Genomic DNA, 21,434 nt, shown 5'->3' with positions numbered 1-21,434 from the left:
GTAGTCTGCAGATCTGTTTAGTTTTTTTCTTGTATGAGGTGGCTGCTGACAGAACAAGATCGGAGCATGGAATGTTTCTCGGGAAGATTTTGCTTCGCGCTAGCACGTCCGTTGACGCAATAGCACATCGGTCCCATCAATCCTAACCCAACGCTTAAAAGTAAACCTGGGCAACCGAGTACGCACGTTTACCCCAGGCCTGAATCTAGCTAGGTGCGGCGTAGCCTTTGAGTGGTTTTGCGGAGAAGGTACGTACTTGGAAGCTCCGATATGCCCAATTCCCTCGATGCCGGCTCAACCTCATCATGCACCCACCGGCTACAGTACACGGATACGAAAATGCTGGTACCCATGGGGTGATAAGCGGAGTAAGATGGAGAGAGACATGCGGGGCACGTCCACATCTGGTTTTGTCATCACAGGCGATGCGAAAATTTGCCGTCTAGTCCCGGATGCATCCCGTCCTTCGAGAAGCATAAAGCTGGCGGTATATCTCTGATTGATCGGCATCGGACCGGAAATCATCTCACCATGCCTTCCCATCTCTCTGTCCTCGCAGCCATCGGTGGCCTGCTCACGTTTGGACATGCCCAGAATTCGTCAGCCCCTTCAGCATCAAGCACATCGACGTACTCGCAACCTAATGTACCGACTGGGGTCCCGATTTCAGGCGACTACGATGAGCCGCTTCGACCTCAAGTGCATTTCAGCCCGCCCGCTGGATTCATGAACGATCCAAACGGCATGTATTTGGACGAAGACGGGGTTTATCATCTTTATTATCAGTACAACCCGACCGAGAACATCGCAGGAAACCAACACTGGGGCCACGCGACCAGCAAAGACCTGTACACATGGACAAATCAGCCCATCGCCATCTTCCCCGGTGGTCCAACCGAGGGCGTTTTCTCCGGATCTGCCGTCATCGATCACAACAACACCAGCGGCTTCTTCCCGAACCAGACCAACGGCGTAGTCGCGATCTACACCATCAATGTTCCCGAGAACCAGACCCAGCACATTGCCTACTCCCACGACAACGGATACTCTTTCACCAAGTACGAGAACAACCCTGTCATTGTTCCCGGTGGAACCAACCCCACTCAATTCCGTGACCCGAAAGTCATCTGGTACGAGCCTACTGAGAGCTGGGTCATGGTCGTGGCTTACCCTATCGACTTCAAGATCGGCATCTTCACAAGCCCTAACTTGATCGACTGGACTCCGACCAGCAACTTCTCCAGCTACGGAATCACCGGTCTGCAGTACGAGTGCCCGAACATGGTTGAGATGCGCGTGCAGAACTCTACTAGCGACGAGTCCAAGTATGTTATGTTGATTTCCATCAACCCAGGAGCTCCTCTTGGCGGATCTATCACGGAGTACTTCGTCGGTAACTTCAACGGCACGCATTTCGAAGCTGATGACGCCCGAACACGCCTCACGGACTTCGCGAAGGACAACTACGCCGGTCAGTTCTTCTATGGTATCCCCGCCGACGAAGACCAGGTTACGCTCAACTGGGCAAGCAACTGGCAGTACACCAACGTTGTCCCCACTGCCGGCGAGGAAGTAGGCGATGGCTTCCGCAGCGTCATGACCGTACCCCGAGGTCATTACCTCAAAGATCTGCCTCGCCAGGGTCTGTCTTTGATCTCGTACCCCTCCAACATCATGTCGATCGTGGAAGAGGAGCTCGCTTCCACTGAAATCACCAGTAACGGCACTGCCTTCGTAGACTACTCCACCGTCGAGTCAGGCGCACTTTACTTTGAAGTCAATGTCACTGGACTCACTGGCGGTCCTTCCCTCGCGGGATCTATTAGCTTTACCTTCCAGTCTTCGGTTTCCGGCGAGTCGATCTCAGGTGGAACCTTCCTCTCATCTGGCGATGTTTGGCTGGACCGCGGAAAGACTGAGGCTTTCCAGAGCCCTTACTTCAACGACAAGTTCACTGCCACCGGTCTTTACGACGATAGACAGGGCTCATGGAAGATTTCGGGTATCATCGACAGGAGCATTATTGAGGTCTTCCTGAACGAAGGCGAGCTTGGTGCGACCGCAGTCTTCTTCCCTACGCAACCGCTCGACACGATGATGCTGAGGGTGGCGGGCTTGAACGAAACAGTAACCGCCAGTGTTGGCGTTTGGTCTTTGAAGGCTGCTTGGTTAAACCAGGCCGATGCCAACGGCACAGTTTCCGGTAACACGACCGAGGGTAGCAGCGCAATGTTGGGCTCCGCAAAGCTCTTCTAAGCATGTTAGCATAATACAGTAGTATGTGTGCAATAGTAATATCCAAGGCGGACTTACACCCCCAATAATCACTTAGCCCTTCTACATGACGTCTCTACTATACCAAGGCATATTAGACCTGCCGTTTTAAACACTATGACCGTGAGAATACTGTATCATCTGACTTACTGCGGGTGCCACTTAATCCGCAACCCGATAGATTCTCCACTCCGCAACTCGTGATCCGGTGGCAAGGGTGACATGGTGGGGACCAGCCCCTTTAGCGTCCGCCTCCACACCCGAACCTTAATGGCGGATACAACACCCAATATCGTTACGTGCATACTGTTACTGTCGCACGGCTTCGGCATATGTCCCACTGCCGTCATTGTGAGGCAAGACATGTGTTGATGCGGAAGAACTCTACGCCGAAATTTTCCGCTGCCACTGCGACCGTAAAGTTCGTCTACGGAGCAACTCCGGCTGTAATCCGGTTCGTTGGAACTCTACCAAGCGCCGGCGCAACCTTGATTCTTTGAACATCCTCATTCGCGGATGGGTCTTAGCCTTAATGTGGGTGTTGTGAGTGGCTCGTCGTCTAAGGCTTCGCCGCAAGGAAACGGTCGAGCGCCGAGGTAGTACCACTACATCGTGTATAGACTACCCCGCTTCCAGCATTATCCAAGAGCCAAGTGGAAGTTAGTGAGAAGATGGTGTGTGCGGGCGCGTTACCTGAATGAGGCGCCGAGATTGAGTCGATTGCTATATTTAATAAGAGAGCGACGATGAGAGTATGTAGAGAACATCATCCGCTCCGTCTAATCCCACACTACAATGCGTACATCGACCTTCATCAGAGCGGCCGTGGTGCTGGCCAGCAGTTACTCAGTTGACGCCGATGTAACGACCACAATTGACCCAAAATCGAACTGGGGTACTTGGGAAGGCTGGGGAACGTCGTTGGCATGGTGGGCGCAGCAATTTGGCACCAGAGACGATCTTGCGGATATCTTCTTTACGCTGAAGCAGACCAAGTTCAACGGCGAGACTCTTCCGGGTCTTGGCTTCAACATCGTACGCTACAATGCCGGCGCCTGTAGTTGGAACACCATCGATGGGGAGAAGATGGTTGTGTCTCCAAATGTAAAAAGGTCGAGGCAAATGGAAGGCTACTGGTTGGACTGGAAGAGCAGCGACCCTGCTTCTTCTAGTTGGAATTGGTATGATACCTAAATCCCCGGTGTGACACGAGGCTGTTTACTAACCACCGTCTGTGCTCCAGGACGGTTGATGTCAACCAGCGAGCAGCACTCCAGAAAGCGATCGCACGTGGAGCAGACAGAACAGAGTTGTTCTCAAACGCACCGATGTGGTGGTAGGTACAACTCATGGACAAAATGTGTGTGACGGTATTGACTTGTTCAGGATGACCAAGAACCACAATCCTTCGGGCGCAAGTGACGGAAGCGAAAACATCCAATCGTGGAACTTGGAGCAGCATGCAGTCTACATGGCAACGGTCGCAGAGCATTTCAAGGACAACTGGGGGGTCGAGTTCGAAACTGTGGACCCTTTCAACGAACCGAGTGCGAACTGGTGGAAGGCTGACGGCACCCAAGAAGGATGCCACGTTGATGTGTCCACCCAAGCCAAGATCGTCGGTTATCTCGACACGCAGCTCTCGAATCGTGGGCTCTCAACAAAGATCGCCGCCTCAGATGAATCGTACTACGATCAAGCTGCCACCACGTTGAAGACAATCGGCAGTAGCGCACTCAGCAAGATCGACCGGATCAATGTTCATGGCTACCAGTACGGAAGCGGCGACCGCGCCGGTGTTCACACACTGGCTACACAAGCCGGGAAATCCCTCTGGAACAGCGAATACGGTGATGGCGTGGCTTCTGGCGAGAACCTTGCCAAGTACCTCTTCCAGGATCTTCGCCAGCTGAAGCCTACGGCGTGGGAGTACTGGCAAGTCCTCGACCAGGGAGGCTGGGGCCTCATTGACGCGGACAATGATGCGAAAACGCTGGGCAAATCGACACAAAAGTACTACGTGCTAGCGCAGTTCGCCCGGCACATGCGCCCGGGTATGAGAATCCTCGATGGTGGCCGAGACAACGTCGTCGCTGCCTACGATGCTAGTAAGTCGTTGTTGGTCATTGTGGCCGTGAACTGGGACGCGGCACAGTATATAAACTTTGAGCTGTCAGGGTTCTCGGGACGTCCTTCGTCGGGCGCAACTGTCTCGAGGTGGAGCACCCAGATCGGGAGCGGCGATCGTTACGTGCAGCATCTCGATACCACGATCAGTGGCACAAAGTTCTGGTCGAAGTTCGAGAAGAACATGGTGCAGACTTTCGAAGTAACAGGGATCAAGTTGTAGAGCATAGCGCATACGATAGTGTGCTAATACATAACTGTTCCGTTGATGAGGTGAAGCGTTCGTTCGCGGCGTTGGGTGCAGGTCCACATCGTGTTATGTTATCCGATTCTTTGCTTTCTTCTGACCCATACCTCTTGATCTTCATTTCCCGACCTTTGCTGGATTTCCCAAACTTGAAGCCTATAGCTACCGCGGTCCGATCGACCGGTATGAAGATCGAACGACCAGTCGTGCTTTGGACACTGAATGCCTGAACTGAGCACGACGCCAAAGTCTTCGATATCGAAGGGTGTACCATTAGAGAGTGGATACGAAGAGTGCGGGCATTCCTGTGCGGGTCTTGGTCAACATGGGCCCAGTGCATATAGTGCCAATGTCGTGACGTACGTGGTTCACCGCGACAAATTTTCCTTTGTACTGGAATACCATTACTTGGTCCTTCGCATCGCCACCAACTTCGGGGTCCTTCCAGTCATCAATTGCTACCTCCGTGGCTTTGGAGCTGTCGTCGCGAGGCACGTGGAATACCCGGCATCCAGCCACATACTTTTCGCCGCATGGGCGCTGTTCGCCGACGCGCGCGGAGTCGTCAAGATTTGGGTACGACGTCACTGCGCCAGCGCAAAACCACGCGTTACCAGCCTGAGATGACCGAGAAAACGGATTGACCAGGAACGACATGCTGGGTGGCGATGACGCCGATGTGTGCGACGCGTTGATTGCACGCGACGATGTACGATGGTGGGTGCCAGGTCTTCACTAGCACCACGCTAGCCGCAACGGAAAGCGGCTAGACTGGTCCATGTCAAGTTGTCAACAGAGACTTCCACTTCCACGCCCTGTGGTCAAATATGGAAGTCCGGTTCCAAACATGGAAAATTAGAGCGCTTAGCAAAACAGCGTAGACAATATTTAAATAGCGAGATGGCTTCAAAGAGCCCGCATGTGTACAATTCTACGCTCCTTGCATACCATCGCACCTGTCTTCAAACCTCGACTAGCTGATATTCGTCGCTCATATACAACTACATCCAAAATGACGAACACCCAAGACCCTTCAAGTTATCTTGCCAACGCGCGCATCGCCCCAGAAATCTTCCAACTTCGGCCTGATTATCGCGCCCTACTTATGGTCGTCAGCAACATACCACCAGGCCCTTCCGACTCAGCAAGCGAGGCTTTCCTCTCCTCGGCAGAAGCATCAGCCAAAGAAGCACTCACAAAAACGCCGGTGAACGATAATCCGCATGTCGCGCACTGGAAGGAAGCCTACAAAGCCTTCGGCGCAAAGCCCAAGAAGACCATGAACAGTCTCGAAGCCCTGTTACGTCGTGTTGATGCAGGCCTACCGCGTGTGAATCGCTTGACGGATATTTACAATGGAATTTCCATCAAACATCAGATCCCTCTTGGAGGCGAGGATCTTGACAAATACCAAGGAAGCCCTTTCCTGATACGCGCAAAAGGCGATGAGAAGTTTGACACAAAATCTGGCGGCGAAGTCGTCATTGAGCACCCAAGTCCCGGAGAGGCAGTCTGGTGCGACGATGGTGGTGTGACGTGCAGACGTTGGAATTGGAGGCAATGCTCGAGGACTGCATTGAGCGACGGCACATCGAATGTACTCTTCATTCTGGATGCGTTGAAAGCCATCGATGATGCGAAACTGAATGCTGCGGCGGACGAGTTAAGTCAAGAACTGCAGAAGCTGTCCGCAGATGTAACAGTCGAACGACGTCTCTTGACATCGTGAATACTCTCCATCATGCAACAGTTGCATTGTACTATGTATTTGCTACCTATAACACGTTGTAGTCTCTATTGGGTATTGACAATGATGGTTTATAGACTGTTTATGATGATGTCCGCAGCCTGTCCAACGTTAGCGTATATCTTGCAACATTTACAATCCCACTGACCTTCTCTGCAATCGCATACGCTGTTGAGCTAGTATGTGCACTCGGTAGGAAAGGCAGAATACTGATATCAACAACGCGCAATCCGGCCGCACCATGCACCCTTAGATCTGGCCCTACCACGCCTCCCAGATTCCTCGGTATCATCGCAGCTGTGCAGCATGGGTGCAGATGCGAGAGTACCATGGAACCCTTGATGTAAGATTTGAGGTCTTCGTCTGACTGAACAGCTGGACCAGGAGTGGCTTCAACCGCACCGTACCTGCGCATAGTCGGAGTATCCAGTACCTTACGAAGCCATTTGATGTGCGCAATGTGGATAGAGAAATCGATGGGACTGGAGCCAGCGCGGTAATCAAGTATAGGCTGAGCTAACAGGTCGGTTGAATTGAGGTGGACAGTACCGCGACTCAATGGATGGAGAATGATGGGGCGCATAGTCGTCCCAGTCGCAAAGGGTACTTCTGCACTGGGGGCTTCTGGGTTTGCGAGAAGGTCGGCAAGGACGTGAAGCTGACGTTTGTAACCAGCAACGAGGCTTGGGTCGGAGTTCTCTGGCAAATGAGCAGCCGCTGAGTCGCTATCAGCCGTCTTGCGCATTTCCTCAATAATTTCCATGTACTCCTCGGTCACGTTGGGGAGTGAGATGTACAGGGCAGTATTACTCATGGCCAACGTGTAAGGGCCTCGTGCTGGCATCATATTGAATTCTGCTACTGCTCTGGCGGCATAAGCAGGATCAAGCATGTCTGAAGGCATATTGGAGAAGTTGCCAGGCTTCGTATCTGTGACACAGTCAGTGATCAGAGCGTCACCCTTAACGAGCAACCTGGATACTCACAGTTCCACGATATGCCGGGAGAAGAGTGATCTTGCAAGTTTGAGCCTACTCCAGGAAGATCCAGTACCGCGGTGATGTTCAAGTCATTGAGGAGAGCTGCAGGGCCAATGCCGCTCCTTTGTAGGATGGTAGGTGTGTGCATTGCGCCGGCAGAAATGACAACTTCGGCTTTGGCGGTTACATTGAACACTTCATCGTTAGAAAGAGATCGTATCTCTACCCGTGGTGGCCCGTGTGAGACGCCGTCAGTGTAGACAACCCTGATGACCTGATGCTTGACCAGCAAGTCGTAATTTGGTCTACCCGAAACGTCGGAGTAGTGGCCTAAACCAGCGTGCGAGCGCCTGGCCGTGACTGGATGCTGAGATATGGGTACCCAACACATGCCTTCTTTGTCACCACCTCCACACTCATCTAGGGCTCGGATACCCATATCTCTCCAAGCATCCCTCGCGAGGTGAATGTCGCCCCATAGAAAAGGTGGGAAACTCGAATGGATGGGAGTCGTGCCGCCATACGCGGACATGTCCCAAGTGAACCCATACTGTTCCACCACGCTTGGCTCTGGTGGAGTGAAGGTCACGCTCTATATCGAGTCAGCTTAACGTCAGGCAAGAGCGGCAACCGTACTCACCTTCTTGAAGTAGGGAAACAGGCTCTCCCAGTCCCACTTGGCCGTACTGTTTGCAAACTCAGGACCTCCAATCTGAGTCCAAGCGTCATAGTCATGTCTAGATCCGCGATCAAAGTACTGGCCGTTGATGGCGCTACTGCCACCGACAGTCTGACCAACGAACAGCAAAGCCTGTTTGCCATTCATTTCCGGATTAGGTACTGAGTTGAACGTGAAGTATCCCGCCTTGTCAGTTGGCCCGCCCCAAACGAGGCTTGGCGGATCAAATGCGCCTGGCGCATATGCGACTTCGCCGTACTCAACAACCAGCACTGTTTCTGCGATGAAGGTCAACCAAAAGTGTTTTGTAGACTATTGTGAGGACTTGCTCTCTGGGAAGGCCTCAGTAAGTCGATCAGCTACTGTAAGACCAGCAGTTCCTCCACCACAAATTACGACATCATAGGTAGGCCGAAGCTCTGAGATGTGACGTTTGAAAGCAGCGCGTGGGAGCGCATTAGCGCAAGTGACGGCTAATCCAACTGATAGAATTCGTGGAATCATGGCTGTCCGTTCGAAAGGTATCACTCCGATCGTCTAGCGAGCGTCTTCTCTTATGTCGCTGCTATCGCGTTGCTATGCTGCTGTGCCACCCGAACGCTCGTGTCATTGGCACTCGATAGTGCGCGTTGGCATCTGCCGGTCGTGTGGACCGCTCGTGATCGGTATGAAGTGCTCATTGGTCCTAATCTCCGTCGTAAGTCAGACTTCGTAAGCGTTGCTGTGCATCGCAGCATGCGGTTGTGGTGACATGCGTGCAGGAGCGAGCGACCCCGCTCGAGCAGGAAGGTCCATTAGTAGACTGACTCGTGTCCGTTTCCTTGAGTGAGCATATCGCACATTCATCATGTCTTTGTTTGCGCAGCTCTACGCGGCGAAATGGCTGCTCGTAGCGGTCATTCTTGTGGCCTACGCTGTAGCGACCTTCGTTCGCTACCGGCGCCTTCGAGCCTTCCCTGGTCCGATCAGCTCGGGATGGTGTGAACTGCTGCATATGCGCGCGATACTGAGTCGACATTCGCATCTCTGGTACAAAGCCGTCGGAGATGAATATGGTGAGTAAATAGGTGGAAGTCCCAAGGTCGCTACGCGGGAGAGGCGCCGTCTCGCCCCTGTGCGGCCCGCTTGCCCCTTGCTGACAGCGGCAAACCTTAGGGCCCCTCGCGCGCATCGGCCCCAACGACCTTATTACGTCGTCGCCAGATCTGCTGGCCCATATGAACGCAGTGCGCTCGCCGTACACTCGCACAGCATGGTACAACAAAGCCGTGCGGATGGAGGTTGGCAAGGACCATGTTTTTAGCCAACTCGACGAGGCTCAGCACACGAAGCGGCGCCAACAGATGGCGTCTGGGTACTCAGGCAAAGAGAATCTGTCCCTGGAATCTGACATGGACGAACATATACACCAGCTTCTGGACCTGATCAGATCGAAGTATCTTTCGACTGCCACGCGGCACGAGCCCGTAGACCTCGCCAGTAAGATTCAGTATCTTACTCTCGACGTGATCAGCAAAATCGGCTTCGGTAAAGCGTTTGGGGACATCAAAGCCGATGCTGACCTCGACGATTATATAAGCGCTGGTCGAGTCGGGTTGGCAATTATGGTCTTCACCGGGGCCCTTGGACTGACACCTTATCTCCATTGGCCACCCATCGCGCGCATGCTCGGGCCCTCAGACAAGGACAAGAGTGGTTATGGAAAGATGAGAACGGTAGCTCGGGAACTCATCGATTCGCGTCTAGAGAAGCCCACCAATAGTCGCTCGGACATGCTTTCGTCGTTCATACGCCATGGATTGACACGCGACGATATCGTGACTGAATCGATGCTCACGATTCTAGCAGGGTCTGACACGACTGCGACTGCTATACGTGGGACGATGCTCTATCTGATGACCAGCCATAGGGCGTACAAAAAGCTGCAGGCCGAGATTGACACTGCCGTTACTTCAGGTCATGCTGCTAGCTCGACCGGTATCGTGTCTGACGAGACGATGAAGAGCCTGCCATACCTACAAGCCGTAATGCGTGAAGGGCTTCGAATTCATCCACCTGTCACTGATATCGCTCCGAAGAAGGTACCCGTCGAAGGCGACACTGTCACAGTCAACGGAAAAGCGTATTTCCTTCCTGGTGGTACCAACATTGGGTATAACGTAATGGGTCTTAATCGGAACAAGGAGATATTTGGTGAAGATGTCGACTGCTTCAGACCGGAACGTTGGCTACTCGATGAGCACAACGAGATCCAGCTTGAGCGCTTGAACGCTATGCGCCGTACTACAGACATGATCTTCGGGTATGGCAAGTACCAGTGTCTCGGGAAGCCTATAGCATGGTTGGAGATGAGGAAGGTCATCTTCGAGGTTCGTGGTTCCAGACTTTCGTGCCGAGTCCTTATGCTGACTTGCGTCTAGTTCCTACGACATTTTGATTGGTCTCTTGCAAGCCCAGAGAAACCGTGGAGATCTAAGAATTACTTTGGCGTCTTCCTGCAAGACCAAATGTGGTGCCACATTACTGAGAGAGAACATGGCTTATGAGGGCCTCTACGTGACGGATGTGAGTCACGTGAAGAGTCGCAGGCCCCAGGGGCTTTCTTTGGCGTCGGCTTAAATTGATCCCAAGGTTTCTTTCCTTGTATTCGTTAACGGCCACTTTACTGTCCAACCAGTCTCTTCAGATAGGACGGAAATCCAATTATTCCGGGCAGGTTGCTTGGGGTTTGTGATGTTTTGTCCAACCTGTCCGTACTTCGACCAAGTTTCCGGTTGAATGACCTGCGCACGGTGCCTTATGCACGGCATATCGTGATGCTTGCGGGGTAATGTGGAGCGAATGTCTACCCCGGACAAGCCACTAATTTGCATCAACTGAATTGCATCAATTCGCCGGCTAATGTGACATCACCATCGTCTTGGCTCTGCTGACCGGCTTCGCAGTTGTATGTAATCGCATCAGGCATCACGTACGTGACTTATCCAGTTCGTAAAGCTGACACGTCTTTCACGGCTGCTCCGATGCGCTTTGCCCGGGCTACCAAGCAGCAATTGCAATGCCAAGATCGCAAACAATTCTAGAGTGATTCAGCTCGGCAAATGACTACCGGTTATGTAGACGGCGATGTGCTCATATTTTTCATTGGTGGATCTTCAGGAACGACGCTTCCGTACAGCCTCATGGAGAAGCTTCAGATGGCAGCTGTTGTATATGAGCGAATGCATATGCGTTGCAAGCATGGCGCAATTCCCCAGATCCTCCCGCCATGAAGCTTCGAAAATCCTGGTTGGCCGCTGTGTGCTTCGCCACTCCCGTTCTCGCATCATCACCAATCGTTCATTCGCAGGCTGGTATATACCAAGGACGTTTCCTGCAGGAATTTGACCAAGACTTATTCCTAGGGGTCAAGTATGCTCCAAAGCCAGTGCGATTCGCTCCCGCTCAGTTAGCACCGGATGCGCCTACAACATACCACAATGCCACGCAGTACGGTGTTGACTGCACAGGATATGGTGGAGACACAAACACCCTGGTTGCCGCAAATTGGACAAAACTAGGAGAGGACTGTCTACACCTGAACATCGTCAAGCCAAGGACAAATGAGACAAACCTCCCGATATTGCTATGGATCTACGGAGGTGGATGGCAGCAGGGTGCTACTAGTGATCCAAGGTAAGCTGTCTAAAGTGACTGCATTCGGGATGGAATACTCATCAGCGTCAGATACAACATGAGCTACATTGTTCAGCAATCAGTACTAAACAACAAGCCCGTCATTGGCATCTCGATCAATTACCGCATGGCAGCGTTCGGCTTCTTATACAGTGAAGAAGTTGAGGCCGCTGGCGCACAGAATCTCGGACTTCGCGACCAACGCCTCGCGATGCAGTGGATCAACAAGCACATATCATCTTTCGGTGGTGATCCTGAGAAGGTCACAATCTGGGGAGAATCGGCAGGCGCATACTCCGTTGGTGACCACATCGCTGCATACAACGGTGACAACGAGGGCCTCTTTCGCGCGGCTATCCTGGAAAGTGGCAATGCTGTCGGCGCACCACTCAACGGTACCGACTGGTACCAACACATGTACGACAATCTGACCGAGTCGGTCGGCTGCGCAGGTGCCGAAGATACGCTCCAGTGTCTTCGTGACGTACCCTACGAGACCATCGCACCATATGGCTACCAAGGTCTCGAATGGTTTCACGTCATAGATGGCAGCCTGATACCTCGGTATGGCCGACAATCGTTGCGGGAAGGCAAGTTTGCGAAAATTCCGCTTATTCTCGGCACCAACACCGACGAAGGCTTTGGTGTGAACGGGGTGAACAGCGACTCCGACGCTATCAATCAACTCGTACACTCCAAACGCTGGAACGTCAACGAGACTGTCGCGGAGAAACTTCTCAAGCTGTACCCGAACGACCCTACACTCGGCGAGCCATACGGATGGGGGAATCGCACATGGCCGCAGTTTGGGTTACAATACAAACGTTACCAAAGTATTGCAACTGATCTGACCATGTATGCTCCTCGGAGATTGCTTGCGCAAAGCATGAGTGAGCATGTCGATCACGTCTACTCGTATCGATGGGATGCGCCCAAGTTCAACAACACACCGGAAACCATCGGCGTCAATCACTTCTCTGAGGTCAGTACTATGCTATCAGTGGGGTGTGAGAAGGATTATAGGATTAACCTTAGAACAGATACCCTTCGTCTTTGGAAACCCAGAACAGCAGTTCACTCCATTGGGAAATAGCACGGAAAACGCCGCCTTGTCAAAACTAGTCATGCGCATGTGGACTTCCTTCGCATACGATCTTGATCCTAATGGTCATGGAAGTAAGTTTGAATGTCTTTCATTATTTGGGTGAGAGTATACTAACCCGCGTTGCAGTATCCCAAGCTCCTGAATGGCCGAGCTATGCCACCAATGCGACCAACTTTGTCTTCCGAAAAGACCAAAGCTATATCGAGGATGATGCTGATAGAGCTGAGGGAGTTGCATACATCAATAGCCTAGTACGATGAGGCTATCTGTGAGCTAGTGCCAAGAGGGCCGGGTAATACAAATGAGTCTTGGTCTGCACGACCCTCGAGATGACTATCTGAGAACGAACATATCTCACGTGATTAGCTTCCAGAGCTGGAAATGTGACCACTTCCGATGGATAGGTACACGAGAACGAGTCTAAGATGTTTCCTCATCGATGTATGTAGGCCAGCTTCGGTCTCGTCCAACATCTCGCAGCTTTGCCAAAAGACTCAATGCCATTCCCAGCAAGGATGGTCTCACGAATTGCGTGAACCTTTTAGTCATTCGCCGAGAATGGCATTGCTGCGTCGATCTCAGCTTGGGTCTTTGAGGACCATATGTCCTGCCACAATTTCTTCGGCGTCGAAACTTCCTCATGCCATTCCCTCGTGTGCATTTCTGTGTTTCGCTGATCGAAAGTGCAGAGATGTTGTGCGAATGACGGGTGAGGTTGTTCCGCAGCCTCAAGGAAGATAAAGAGCTTCGGAAAGCCGGGACAGGTCCAAACATGGTGCGAATCCCAACGAGATTCATTTCTCACGATCTCTTTCCGCAGGGATAGAGAGCGGGTGCGCCACAGCTCAGTTGCTGTAGATAAGTGCTGTTGTAGTTGAGGCAGAAGGTCTCCAATGCGAACCCCATCCGTCTGGTTTACGCTACCCACCACTTGCAGTCCTTCGCCAGACTTCGTTGTCGCGTAAATTCGCAAAACCTTGCAAGGTGGTCGGGTAACAAACATGCTTTGGACAAGCTGCTCCCGGGATGGACTTTTGCCTGATGCTAGGCTTCTGAGATAGTCTTGTATGTGAGGCTTTACCGTAATGGTGTAACTGCCCTGGAATGGTTGGAAGCAATCCCCGAATAAATCGACGAAGTATGGATTCATTTCAAATTGGGACAGATCCATCCATCGATGACCATCTGACAAATAATAAAAGCTTCTCAATTCGTGCGATTTGAAGTCTCGGTGAATGCTGGTATGAAGAGCAGTGAGCATTGAATGTGAGAGTGTATCCGCTTGCGTGAATCGCGCCGTGACGAAAGGCTCAGTCCAACCGAAGCGAAGTTTACCATTGAGTATAGAGTTTGTGACAAAATGCTCCTGAAGTTCTGCGACTTCGTCTTCAGATGGAGAAAGCCGCTTCATGTTCGGTGGGATTGTGTCACCGTGTTCGACAGCTGCGCAGGGGTACGGAGCATGGTACTGTGTATCTAACATGTGGACAACGACCTCTCTCCAACGTCTTGACACATTCCATGCTGCGTAATGAGTCCTTGGGGAGGCGTAGGAAAGGATTTGCTCGAGCAATTCGATGATGTTTAGGGCGCGGTGAGATCCGCCATGACCTGCGTTTCGAGAGACCGACGACGGGACGGGCGACGTGTCCTGGTCTGTGGGCTTGGAGTCGTAGAAAGCAATTCTTTTGTCGATTGTGCGCAGAGCGGAGGCTCTCCATCCTCCGACAGTCTGCTCTAGCTGGTCAGCACGCTTGCGTCCCTTCATGGAGGCAGGTCTCTCAGTGTCGACCATGCTGGCTACTGTGAGACGAGGTGTATTTGAGACTTTGTAGAGATAAGAGGGTGGAAGAGCTTGCAGACTATCCGCGGGAAAATCTGGTCTTTATGTGTATGTCGGATCCTAGGCAGACGGCAAGCACGTGATGTGGACCCTGCAGACCCGTGAACGTTTCCAAGGCTCTGTCGTACCGACCCAGCATTCCAGCGGATGCCGACTCCAGTCAGTCTTACGCTTATGCAATAGGTCGAAAGCGCACTTCTCATACATCTCACGTTTAATGTAGCAACCGTGTCTCGACAGGCCGATGGGGTGGTTGCGTGCCGGTACCGCCAGCCCTGGAGGCATCGAGGGCGAGAGTCGGGGGGGAGGGGGAGGGGCATGACGTTAGATTTCGCGACGAATTCTGAACTCCTCCCGATCATGTCTTCCCTGTATCGCAGACATCCTTTGATCAAAAAGCGTCTTCGTTGATGCAAGATCGAACATCGCAGGTAGGTGACAATGCAACATTACCTAGGTACCTTGGGAGCGCTAGAAGCGGGAGGCACGAGAAGAGGCGCGTGAGAAGGGGCCGCAGACTGGATCCACGGACAACGCGCAAGAGACACAGCTGGAAGTGTCGAAGTCCTTTCCAACGCACGCCGTGTGTAGGACGCACCAACCTCCCCGCGCGCGGTCTCGATGCTGACGCTCTCGCTCAAAAAGCCGCAAGAGGCTTAGCGTGCGAGGACCCTTATCGGCCGGGCGTAACAGCCTGCTCACTTCTTCCACCATTATGAGATCTACGATTGGCGAGAATAGGATATGGTTCAGTTGGTGGCTACAGAGTCATGCAGACGTAAAGGGTAATAGTCGCGCTATCAGCGCTTGGTAAGATGCTTGTTTTGACGGTGAGACCGTTTAGATGAAGGTGTACCGTGGACAGAGGGTATATAAAGGTAGGAGGGAGCGCTGTGATCAGCGACAATAACTCATACTTGTAGCCTTAGTCTTCAGATTACATCTTCTCAACCAAGTCGCATATCATACCGGACACCATTGAACACAAGGCTGCACACCAAGACATCCATCATGGCAACAGGAACTTCTTGCTCGACAGAGTGCATCAAGGGCTCAATCCATGCCGGAACACCCAAAGGCACCATCGAAACACTCCATGGCCTCTCCGTCTACACAGTCGGAAACCGAACCACACCACGCGCAACAATCTGCATCTACTCCGACATCTTCGGCCTGGGACTCCCCAACAACAAGATCATTGCCGATGCCTACGCCGCCTCGGGAGAGTATCTAGTCCTACTCCCAGACTTCTTCAAGGGCGATCCTGTCGGACTCAAAGTCGCTGATGCGCTGCTTCCGGTAGACGCGGCGGCGCAGAGTACCTTTGCGAAGTATACGGGTATCTTGGCCAGTTTGCCGACGTTCCTGATGTGGCAGCGGAGGCATGGGAAAGCTGAGTCGGATAAGATTTGTCTCGATTTCATGCGGGAGTTGAGGCGCGCGACGCCGAGCGAGAGGAAGATCGGTATGGTTGGGTTCTGCTGGGGCGGAAAGTATGCTGCTCGTACGGGGTTGCAGAACAACATGATTGAGATCCACGGGGTAAAGAAGCCGCTTGTCGACGCGATCGTCGCGCTACACCCAAGCCACCTGGTCGTTCCCGAGGACGTTGAAGGTCTCGTCGTCCCTACGAGCTTTGCGTGGGGTGTGGAGGATATCGCTGTGAGCTTTGAGACGAAGAGCAAGGTGGAAGAATGTCATGCGAAGGCACAGAAGGCGCGAAAGGGGTTCCCTGAGATCGAACACAAGGCGTATACGCCTGGTCGGCATGGGTTCGCGGTCAGAGGCAACCCCGACGATCCGCAGGAGAGGAAGGCTCTAGAGGACTCGGAGAAGCAGGTGCTTGCGTGGTTCGAGAAGTGGCTTTGAAAGGTATTCTGTAATTCGGTAGCCGTATGTTGGCATAGGTATCATCTGCGCGTATTCAAGAACTCATTATATCCACTCCTGCACCGTTCGCGAGCCAACAGACCTCTGCTGAGCCTCTCAATTCCGCCTGTATTTCTGGGGAATGTTCTTCTCCACGACGCCTCTGAGCTCGAGCCTCTCCCACTCCTCTTGTGCCGCCTCCTTCTCCTCGTGCATCTTGAAATGCGCAATATCCTCTGGGTGGTTCAAGTCTTCCTCCTTCACATCGTCACCGCTGTGGTATTTCTCCCAATGATGGATCTCGTACTCGTACTCGTCGTCCCCGTGGTGGCCTGGGCCCATGCCAAAGTCCGGCAGCTTGACGTTTTCCGAATCCTTTTGCAGAAATTCAGCCAAGGTGATGGAGCCATCCTTGTTGATATCGAACATGTCGAGGATAGTCTGAACGACCATTTGCTTCTTGGTCTCGGAGATGGAGGCGCTGGAGGGGTCTTCGAGACCGTAGGTTTTGCGGATGTCGACGGTAGTCCATAGACCAGTACTGTCGTAGTCGTGCATGTTGAAGAAGGTGGTTGCGTCGTAGCCCGCGATGTGATGCTCCTCTGCAACAGTGTCAGTGAACGGCCCTTCCTGTTGTTTCATGTTGTGAGGATCTGGGGAAGTTCATACCAGCCATGTGTCGCGTCGCCCAGTCGGCATCTGCTGGGACTTCGACTTGCGCATGTTCGGCGCCGCCGTGCGCAGAGGCATTGAGGGCACATGAAAGCAGCAGAAGCGCGCCAAGTGGTAGTTTGAACATGCGATTCATATTTTGTAAAATTGTGAGACTCGAGAGAATGCAAAGGCAGAGTTGAGTCGTAGCCCAAATGTTGACGGCGGCCAGGGGCTCGGTCCCCATGTGGCCAACCGCCGACACTATGTCATAGGGGTCTCGAACTTAAGGTTTCCACGTGCAGCTCTCTTTCACCGCACCACCAACACGACGACCTCACCATGAACGTCCTGGCCCTCCTGAGCCTGTTGCTCTTCATCCCATTTCTCTTCTTCCTCGCATTTCTAGCCGCATCTTCGTGTATGGGCGACGGTTTTCGCGCACGGTTCGCAGGCGTCACATTCAATCCTCGAAACGCATCGTTCGGCCGCAACTACACGCGTGGCTTGGGAGCTGGAAGCGGCGGTTGGGAACAAATCGAGATGGAAGACATGATGGGAGAAGACAGCGACTCGGAATGAGGAACTTGGCACGCGCGACGAGAAGTATGGCTTGACTGCCCATCTCGGTGCTGTACAGGGTATCTTCATCTACACGCTACCGCCGATCTGAGCCTTCTAGAACTCCAGATCCTGCTTCTTCGGCATCTTGCTACCACCAGCCGCCTCTCGCACAGCCTCCTCCTGTGCCTCGGTATCCCCTTCCATCGGCGGCAGGCTGTACTTCGCGATCACAAATTTCCGCCTACTCAGCGTAAACGCCATGTCCTCACCCAAGTCTCCCGCTCCACCACCGCCACCCTTTTCATGAAACACCGGTAGTTTATGAACGGCGAACATACCCTGCGGTCGTTCTTCTTCCTTCGTTGTACCTGCCGATTGGGCAAGCGCTTGCGCACGCGAGTATGGGAATGGAGACAGCTCAACGACACCGTCAGAGAGGATCTCCATCCAGCGGACAAGCCCCGAGGATCTTGGATATAGGGTCAAGGGAATCGTGATAATGGCGGTCAGACGCGTTTGATACTGTCGGAGCAGCGCGCGTAGAGCGTGGAGGAATTGGAGTACGGAGGTCGGGTGGGCCGCCGACGGAGAGTATAATGCCGGCGAGAGGAGAGACGGTATCACGATGCGATGGATCGTGTGTGGTGGTGTCGACTCGAGCTGCTGCCGTATGTTTTGCAATATCGGAGGGAAGGGTGACGAAGTGCATGTCGGTGGAGGTATGGGCACATAGTTGATCGCTGTCCCTACAGGGAGCGTGAGACGTTTGGCGAGATCGAAGGTATGGCAGAAGACCATCTGTTCTTCTGTCGCACTATCGCCTTGACCTGCTGTCCTCTGCACATTGGGAGAGCCTGTTGAGAACTTCGTCAAAACTGCTCGATAGATGGTCTTGCATTCGCAGAGTATATGTACACAACGCACCTCTAGCACTCTCAAACTGCCCCAGACCTTCATACCTCCAGGCGATCTTCATCTTCTCCGCTCGCTCCTTCCCTTCCTTTCTCTTGTCCGACTTGTCTTCTGATATGCCTGGCAATTCCCTGCCCCACACTTCGCCCATGCCTACTACATGCACCTTATGGCCCTGCACCACTCCCTCAGCTGCATAGAACCGCAGTAATGCGCCGGCATAGTCTGTCGTCCCGCTCTCGCCTATGATCATCGAGTTTCCTAGCGCTAGGCCAGCATGTCCTGCTAAGATGCCATCGAGCGAAGGTGTGCCGGTCGACGTGGTGGGGCGGCCATCGATGGGTGAGGGGCGGACTCCGGGGGGTGTTGGTGCAGGTTGTGCTATCGAAGGTGAAGATGGAGCATTTGACGCGTCTTCGCCTGCCGGTGCGCGAGATAGCGCGATGTTGCGCTTGCGAAATGCCATTTGCGAGTGTCTTTGGCTGTGAGTCGCGCCCTGTCGAAATTGTTAGAGGGGGCTATCGATAAGCGCGTGTTAGCGTCAGACGTCATCAACCCAGCAGTCGCGACTGCTCGATCAATACAAAACGGGAATCGAAATTGATGTTTCTGCTATTTCCAGCTCGCCGACTAAGAGAATCCGAGCTGCGACTATCTATCTGCTTCTCGATACCGGGCGGTGATTCATCTCGGTCCTTTTGCCCCGATACAGCATCTCCCCTCCATGGTTTCCTAGCATCACACTCATGCCGATCGCATCAAGGCTCACTCGCCCGAAAAAAAACCGGGACATACTCCAAAGACGACCGCAATCCCTCTTCCAGTGCAGCTAGTCATCAGACGTTCCACGTGTATCCGAGCCATCCTACTGTATCTCAGCATTGCGCCCGCTTCAAGGTAATCCCAGATGCTCATTCCACGCCTAGCTCTCCATAATCTTGCTCGAATGCTTTCATAATCGCCTTTTTCTTTTCATCTGTACAGTCTGCGACCTGTATCTCGAGCAGCTCTTTTTGGTTCGTGTAAAAAGCTCGTGCTTTCTGCAACTTGGCTTCCGTGCTAGCGCAATCTTCCTTTCGCTTTTTCTCCGACTCTATCTGTCTGTTCAGTTCTGCTCGTATTCTCTGTTTCGATAGGCGGGTATCACTGATCTCATTCTTCAGCTTTTCTCTCTCTTTTGCAATCTCAATACAAGTCTTGTCGAGTTGTCCTTGCAGGAGCTTGTTTCGATCATGAAGAGCTATTCTAGTTCGATTAGCGTCGATACGCGCCACTCGTTCTTCAGAAAGTTGAGCTTCGAGTTGGCGAATTCTTGCTACATGCGCCTTTTTCTCGACTGATGTGAGGGCCAGAAACTCGTCGACGTTCTTTTGGACAGCGCTCTGCTCCTTGAAGAATTGCTTCATCTGATCTTACAGTCAGTGCCATATAGGTCACTTATCTGGGGCTGATACGCCTACCTGGTCTGTATGATGCGTTCCATGTTTCTCTTTGTCTATTCTGCGTAAGCCAGGAGACATCGCTGGCACAATTCAATGATTGTGGTTATAACTTACTCTTTTCTTCAATCCTATTGATACTGTGAATCTCGGCAGCGCGCTTCTGCTCTTCTTTGGGCACAGTATCTTGGCCTCGTTGATTGATCTTATTTGGTGTTGTAGCTGGTGTCTGCTGTCCATAGAGAACCGTGGATCGAACAGAGAGCAGTCGTTCTGCTGCATCATGACCAAACTGGTCGACTGAAATGTCGTTGAGCGGCGCTCCATTTGCGACAGACTTGACTGCCCATTCGAAACTACCCAGAGCCCAGAAATATTCGAATTCTGGTATGGCACCCTTCAACATGAAATAGTATTGAATCAGAGCACGCAACTCGTAGCCACTTTTCTGCCCTCTCTCACGATATGAGATTCCGCTTGTCCTGAATGCAGGTTTGAACAGACGGCCAAGATTAACGCAAGGCGACGGGCACGTTAGCCTCAGTGTACGTTCCAGACCGCATAGTTGGTAGACGTCGTTAAAACGGTCAAGACTCTGGTAAGCCCATACTGCTTCGCCCGATTTGTTTGTGCCGATACGTAGCCTGAACGGAGCCTGAACGGAGCCATCTTGAGGCCTAATTGCGCTTTTGTTCGATATGGCGAGGCTGATTCCCACGGAAGCCCTGCGACTGACGGTAGCTTGGCGAATTCTTTGGGGAAATATTTCTTTGCGTAGTCCTGGATGTTCTGCAGAGTGATTGGGTTCGAGTTCGACATCTGTTCGGGTGTGTAAGCATTCATTTGAATTCCGATTCACGAGTCTCAGACCTTGATGACTTATCGGATACCCATACAGACCTCTGTTTCGGTAGGATCTTCAGTTCTTTTTGGGATTTTGCGACCGTGGTAGATGATTGGAGTGTGATGCTACTTGCAGTTGATTCCACTTCGACTGTAGGTATCAATGCTGTAGAAGGCAAGATGTGGAGCAAGAGTTTCTAGGAACAGACGGATGTGAGTATATATACCTTACAGAAACAAATCAAGTACTAAATCAGGGTAAGAGAGTCTCTCACTTCGACCTGACCCTTATCTCTCGTCGGGTCGTTGCTGACCACACTACAGGTGGAGAACATCACTTGGAACAGTATTCCCATCTTCCAATACAGGTGAGTAAAGTCACAGAGGTATCACGTGTCTGCCTGCGATCTCTGGGTTTAATTAGGATAATTGACGCAACACGTTGTTGCTGAGGTTGGTGATTGTACAGTAAACCGCAC

The 21,434-nt window shown here is 52.4% G+C and overlaps 10 protein-coding genes across 10 annotated transcripts; 6 read left to right on the top strand and 4 right to left on the bottom strand.

The window, feature by feature from the left end:
* Nucleotides 1-531: 531 nt before the first annotated feature.
* Nucleotides 532-2,256, top strand: J4E79_001457 (uncharacterized protein; the record flags this gene model as incomplete). The annotated part of the gene is made up of 1 exon (XM_049350367.1): nucleotides 532-2,256. One exon carries the CDS (start codon nucleotides 532-534, stop codon nucleotides 2,254-2,256), a length of 1,725 nt encoding a protein of 574 aa, XP_049215526.1.
* An 813-nt stretch (nucleotides 2,257-3,069) lies between these two features.
* J4E79_001456 (uncharacterized protein) lies at nucleotides 3,070-4,624 on the top strand (the record flags this gene model as incomplete). Its single annotated transcript, XM_049350366.1, has 2 exons — nucleotides 3,070-3,455; nucleotides 3,661-4,624. The coding sequence occupies 2 exons, from the start codon at nucleotides 3,070-3,072 to the stop codon at nucleotides 4,622-4,624; spliced, it is 1,350 nt and encodes a 449-aa protein (XP_049215525.1).
* Nucleotides 4,625-5,660: 1,036 nt separating this feature from the next.
* Nucleotides 5,661-6,377, top strand: J4E79_001455 (uncharacterized protein; the record flags this gene model as incomplete). The annotated part of the gene is made up of 1 exon (XM_049350365.1): nucleotides 5,661-6,377. One exon carries the CDS (start codon nucleotides 5,661-5,663, stop codon nucleotides 6,375-6,377), a length of 717 nt encoding a protein of 238 aa, XP_049215524.1.
* An 89-nt stretch (nucleotides 6,378-6,466) lies between these two features.
* Nucleotides 6,467-8,201, bottom strand: J4E79_001454 (uncharacterized protein; the record flags this gene model as incomplete). Its single annotated transcript, XM_049350364.1, has 4 exons — nucleotides 6,467-6,496; nucleotides 6,661-7,325; nucleotides 7,382-7,967; nucleotides 8,016-8,201. 4 exons carry the CDS (start codon nucleotides 8,199-8,201, stop codon nucleotides 6,467-6,469), a joined length of 1,467 nt encoding a protein of 488 aa, XP_049215523.1.
* A 700-nt stretch (nucleotides 8,202-8,901) lies between these two features.
* On the top strand, nucleotides 8,902-10,474 carry J4E79_001453 (uncharacterized protein; the record flags this gene model as incomplete). Its single annotated transcript, XM_049350363.1, has 2 exons — nucleotides 8,902-9,109; nucleotides 9,210-10,474. The coding sequence occupies 2 exons, from the start codon at nucleotides 8,902-8,904 to the stop codon at nucleotides 10,472-10,474; spliced, it is 1,473 nt and encodes a 490-aa protein (XP_049215522.1).
* An 848-nt stretch (nucleotides 10,475-11,322) lies between these two features.
* J4E79_001452 (uncharacterized protein) lies at nucleotides 11,323-13,094 on the top strand (the record flags this gene model as incomplete). Its single annotated transcript, XM_049350362.1, has 4 exons — nucleotides 11,323-11,729; nucleotides 11,781-12,711; nucleotides 12,770-12,905; nucleotides 12,961-13,094. The coding sequence occupies 4 exons, from the start codon at nucleotides 11,323-11,325 to the stop codon at nucleotides 13,092-13,094; spliced, it is 1,608 nt and encodes a 535-aa protein (XP_049215521.1).
* Nucleotides 13,095-15,688: 2,594 nt separating this feature from the next.
* Nucleotides 15,689-16,546, top strand: J4E79_001451 (uncharacterized protein; the record flags this gene model as incomplete). Its single annotated transcript, XM_049350361.1, has 1 exon — nucleotides 15,689-16,546. One exon carries the CDS (start codon nucleotides 15,689-15,691, stop codon nucleotides 16,544-16,546), a length of 858 nt encoding a protein of 285 aa, XP_049215520.1.
* Nucleotides 16,547-16,663: 117 nt separating this feature from the next.
* On the bottom strand, nucleotides 16,664-17,345 carry J4E79_001450 (uncharacterized protein; the record flags this gene model as incomplete). The annotated part of the gene is made up of 2 exons (XM_049350360.1): nucleotides 16,664-17,148; nucleotides 17,216-17,345. 2 exons carry the CDS (start codon nucleotides 17,343-17,345, stop codon nucleotides 16,664-16,666), a joined length of 615 nt encoding a protein of 204 aa, XP_049215519.1.
* Nucleotides 17,346-17,875: 530 nt separating this feature from the next.
* Nucleotides 17,876-19,139, bottom strand: J4E79_001449 (uncharacterized protein; the record flags this gene model as incomplete). Its single annotated transcript, XM_049350359.1, has 2 exons — nucleotides 17,876-18,615; nucleotides 18,686-19,139. The coding sequence occupies 2 exons, from the start codon at nucleotides 19,137-19,139 to the stop codon at nucleotides 17,876-17,878; spliced, it is 1,194 nt and encodes a 397-aa protein (XP_049215518.1).
* Nucleotides 19,140-19,584: 445 nt separating this feature from the next.
* J4E79_001448 (uncharacterized protein) lies at nucleotides 19,585-20,931 on the bottom strand (the record flags this gene model as incomplete). Its single annotated transcript, XM_049350358.1, has 3 exons — nucleotides 19,585-20,084; nucleotides 20,230-20,560; nucleotides 20,662-20,931. 3 exons carry the CDS (start codon nucleotides 20,929-20,931, stop codon nucleotides 19,585-19,587), a joined length of 1,101 nt encoding a protein of 366 aa, XP_049215517.1.
* Between the last annotated feature and the right edge of the window lie 503 nt (nucleotides 20,932-21,434).

The sequence above is a fragment of the Alternaria viburni genome (genome assembly GCF_023758015.1).
Source record: "Alternaria viburni strain BMP 2772 chromosome Unknown scaffold_2, whole genome shotgun sequence".
NCBI classification, from domain to species: Eukaryota; Fungi; Ascomycota; class Dothideomycetes; order Pleosporales; family Pleosporaceae; genus Alternaria; species Alternaria viburni.
The sequence above is the reverse complement of the archived record's forward strand: the minus strand, read 5'-3'. Positions and strand labels throughout refer to the sequence as shown.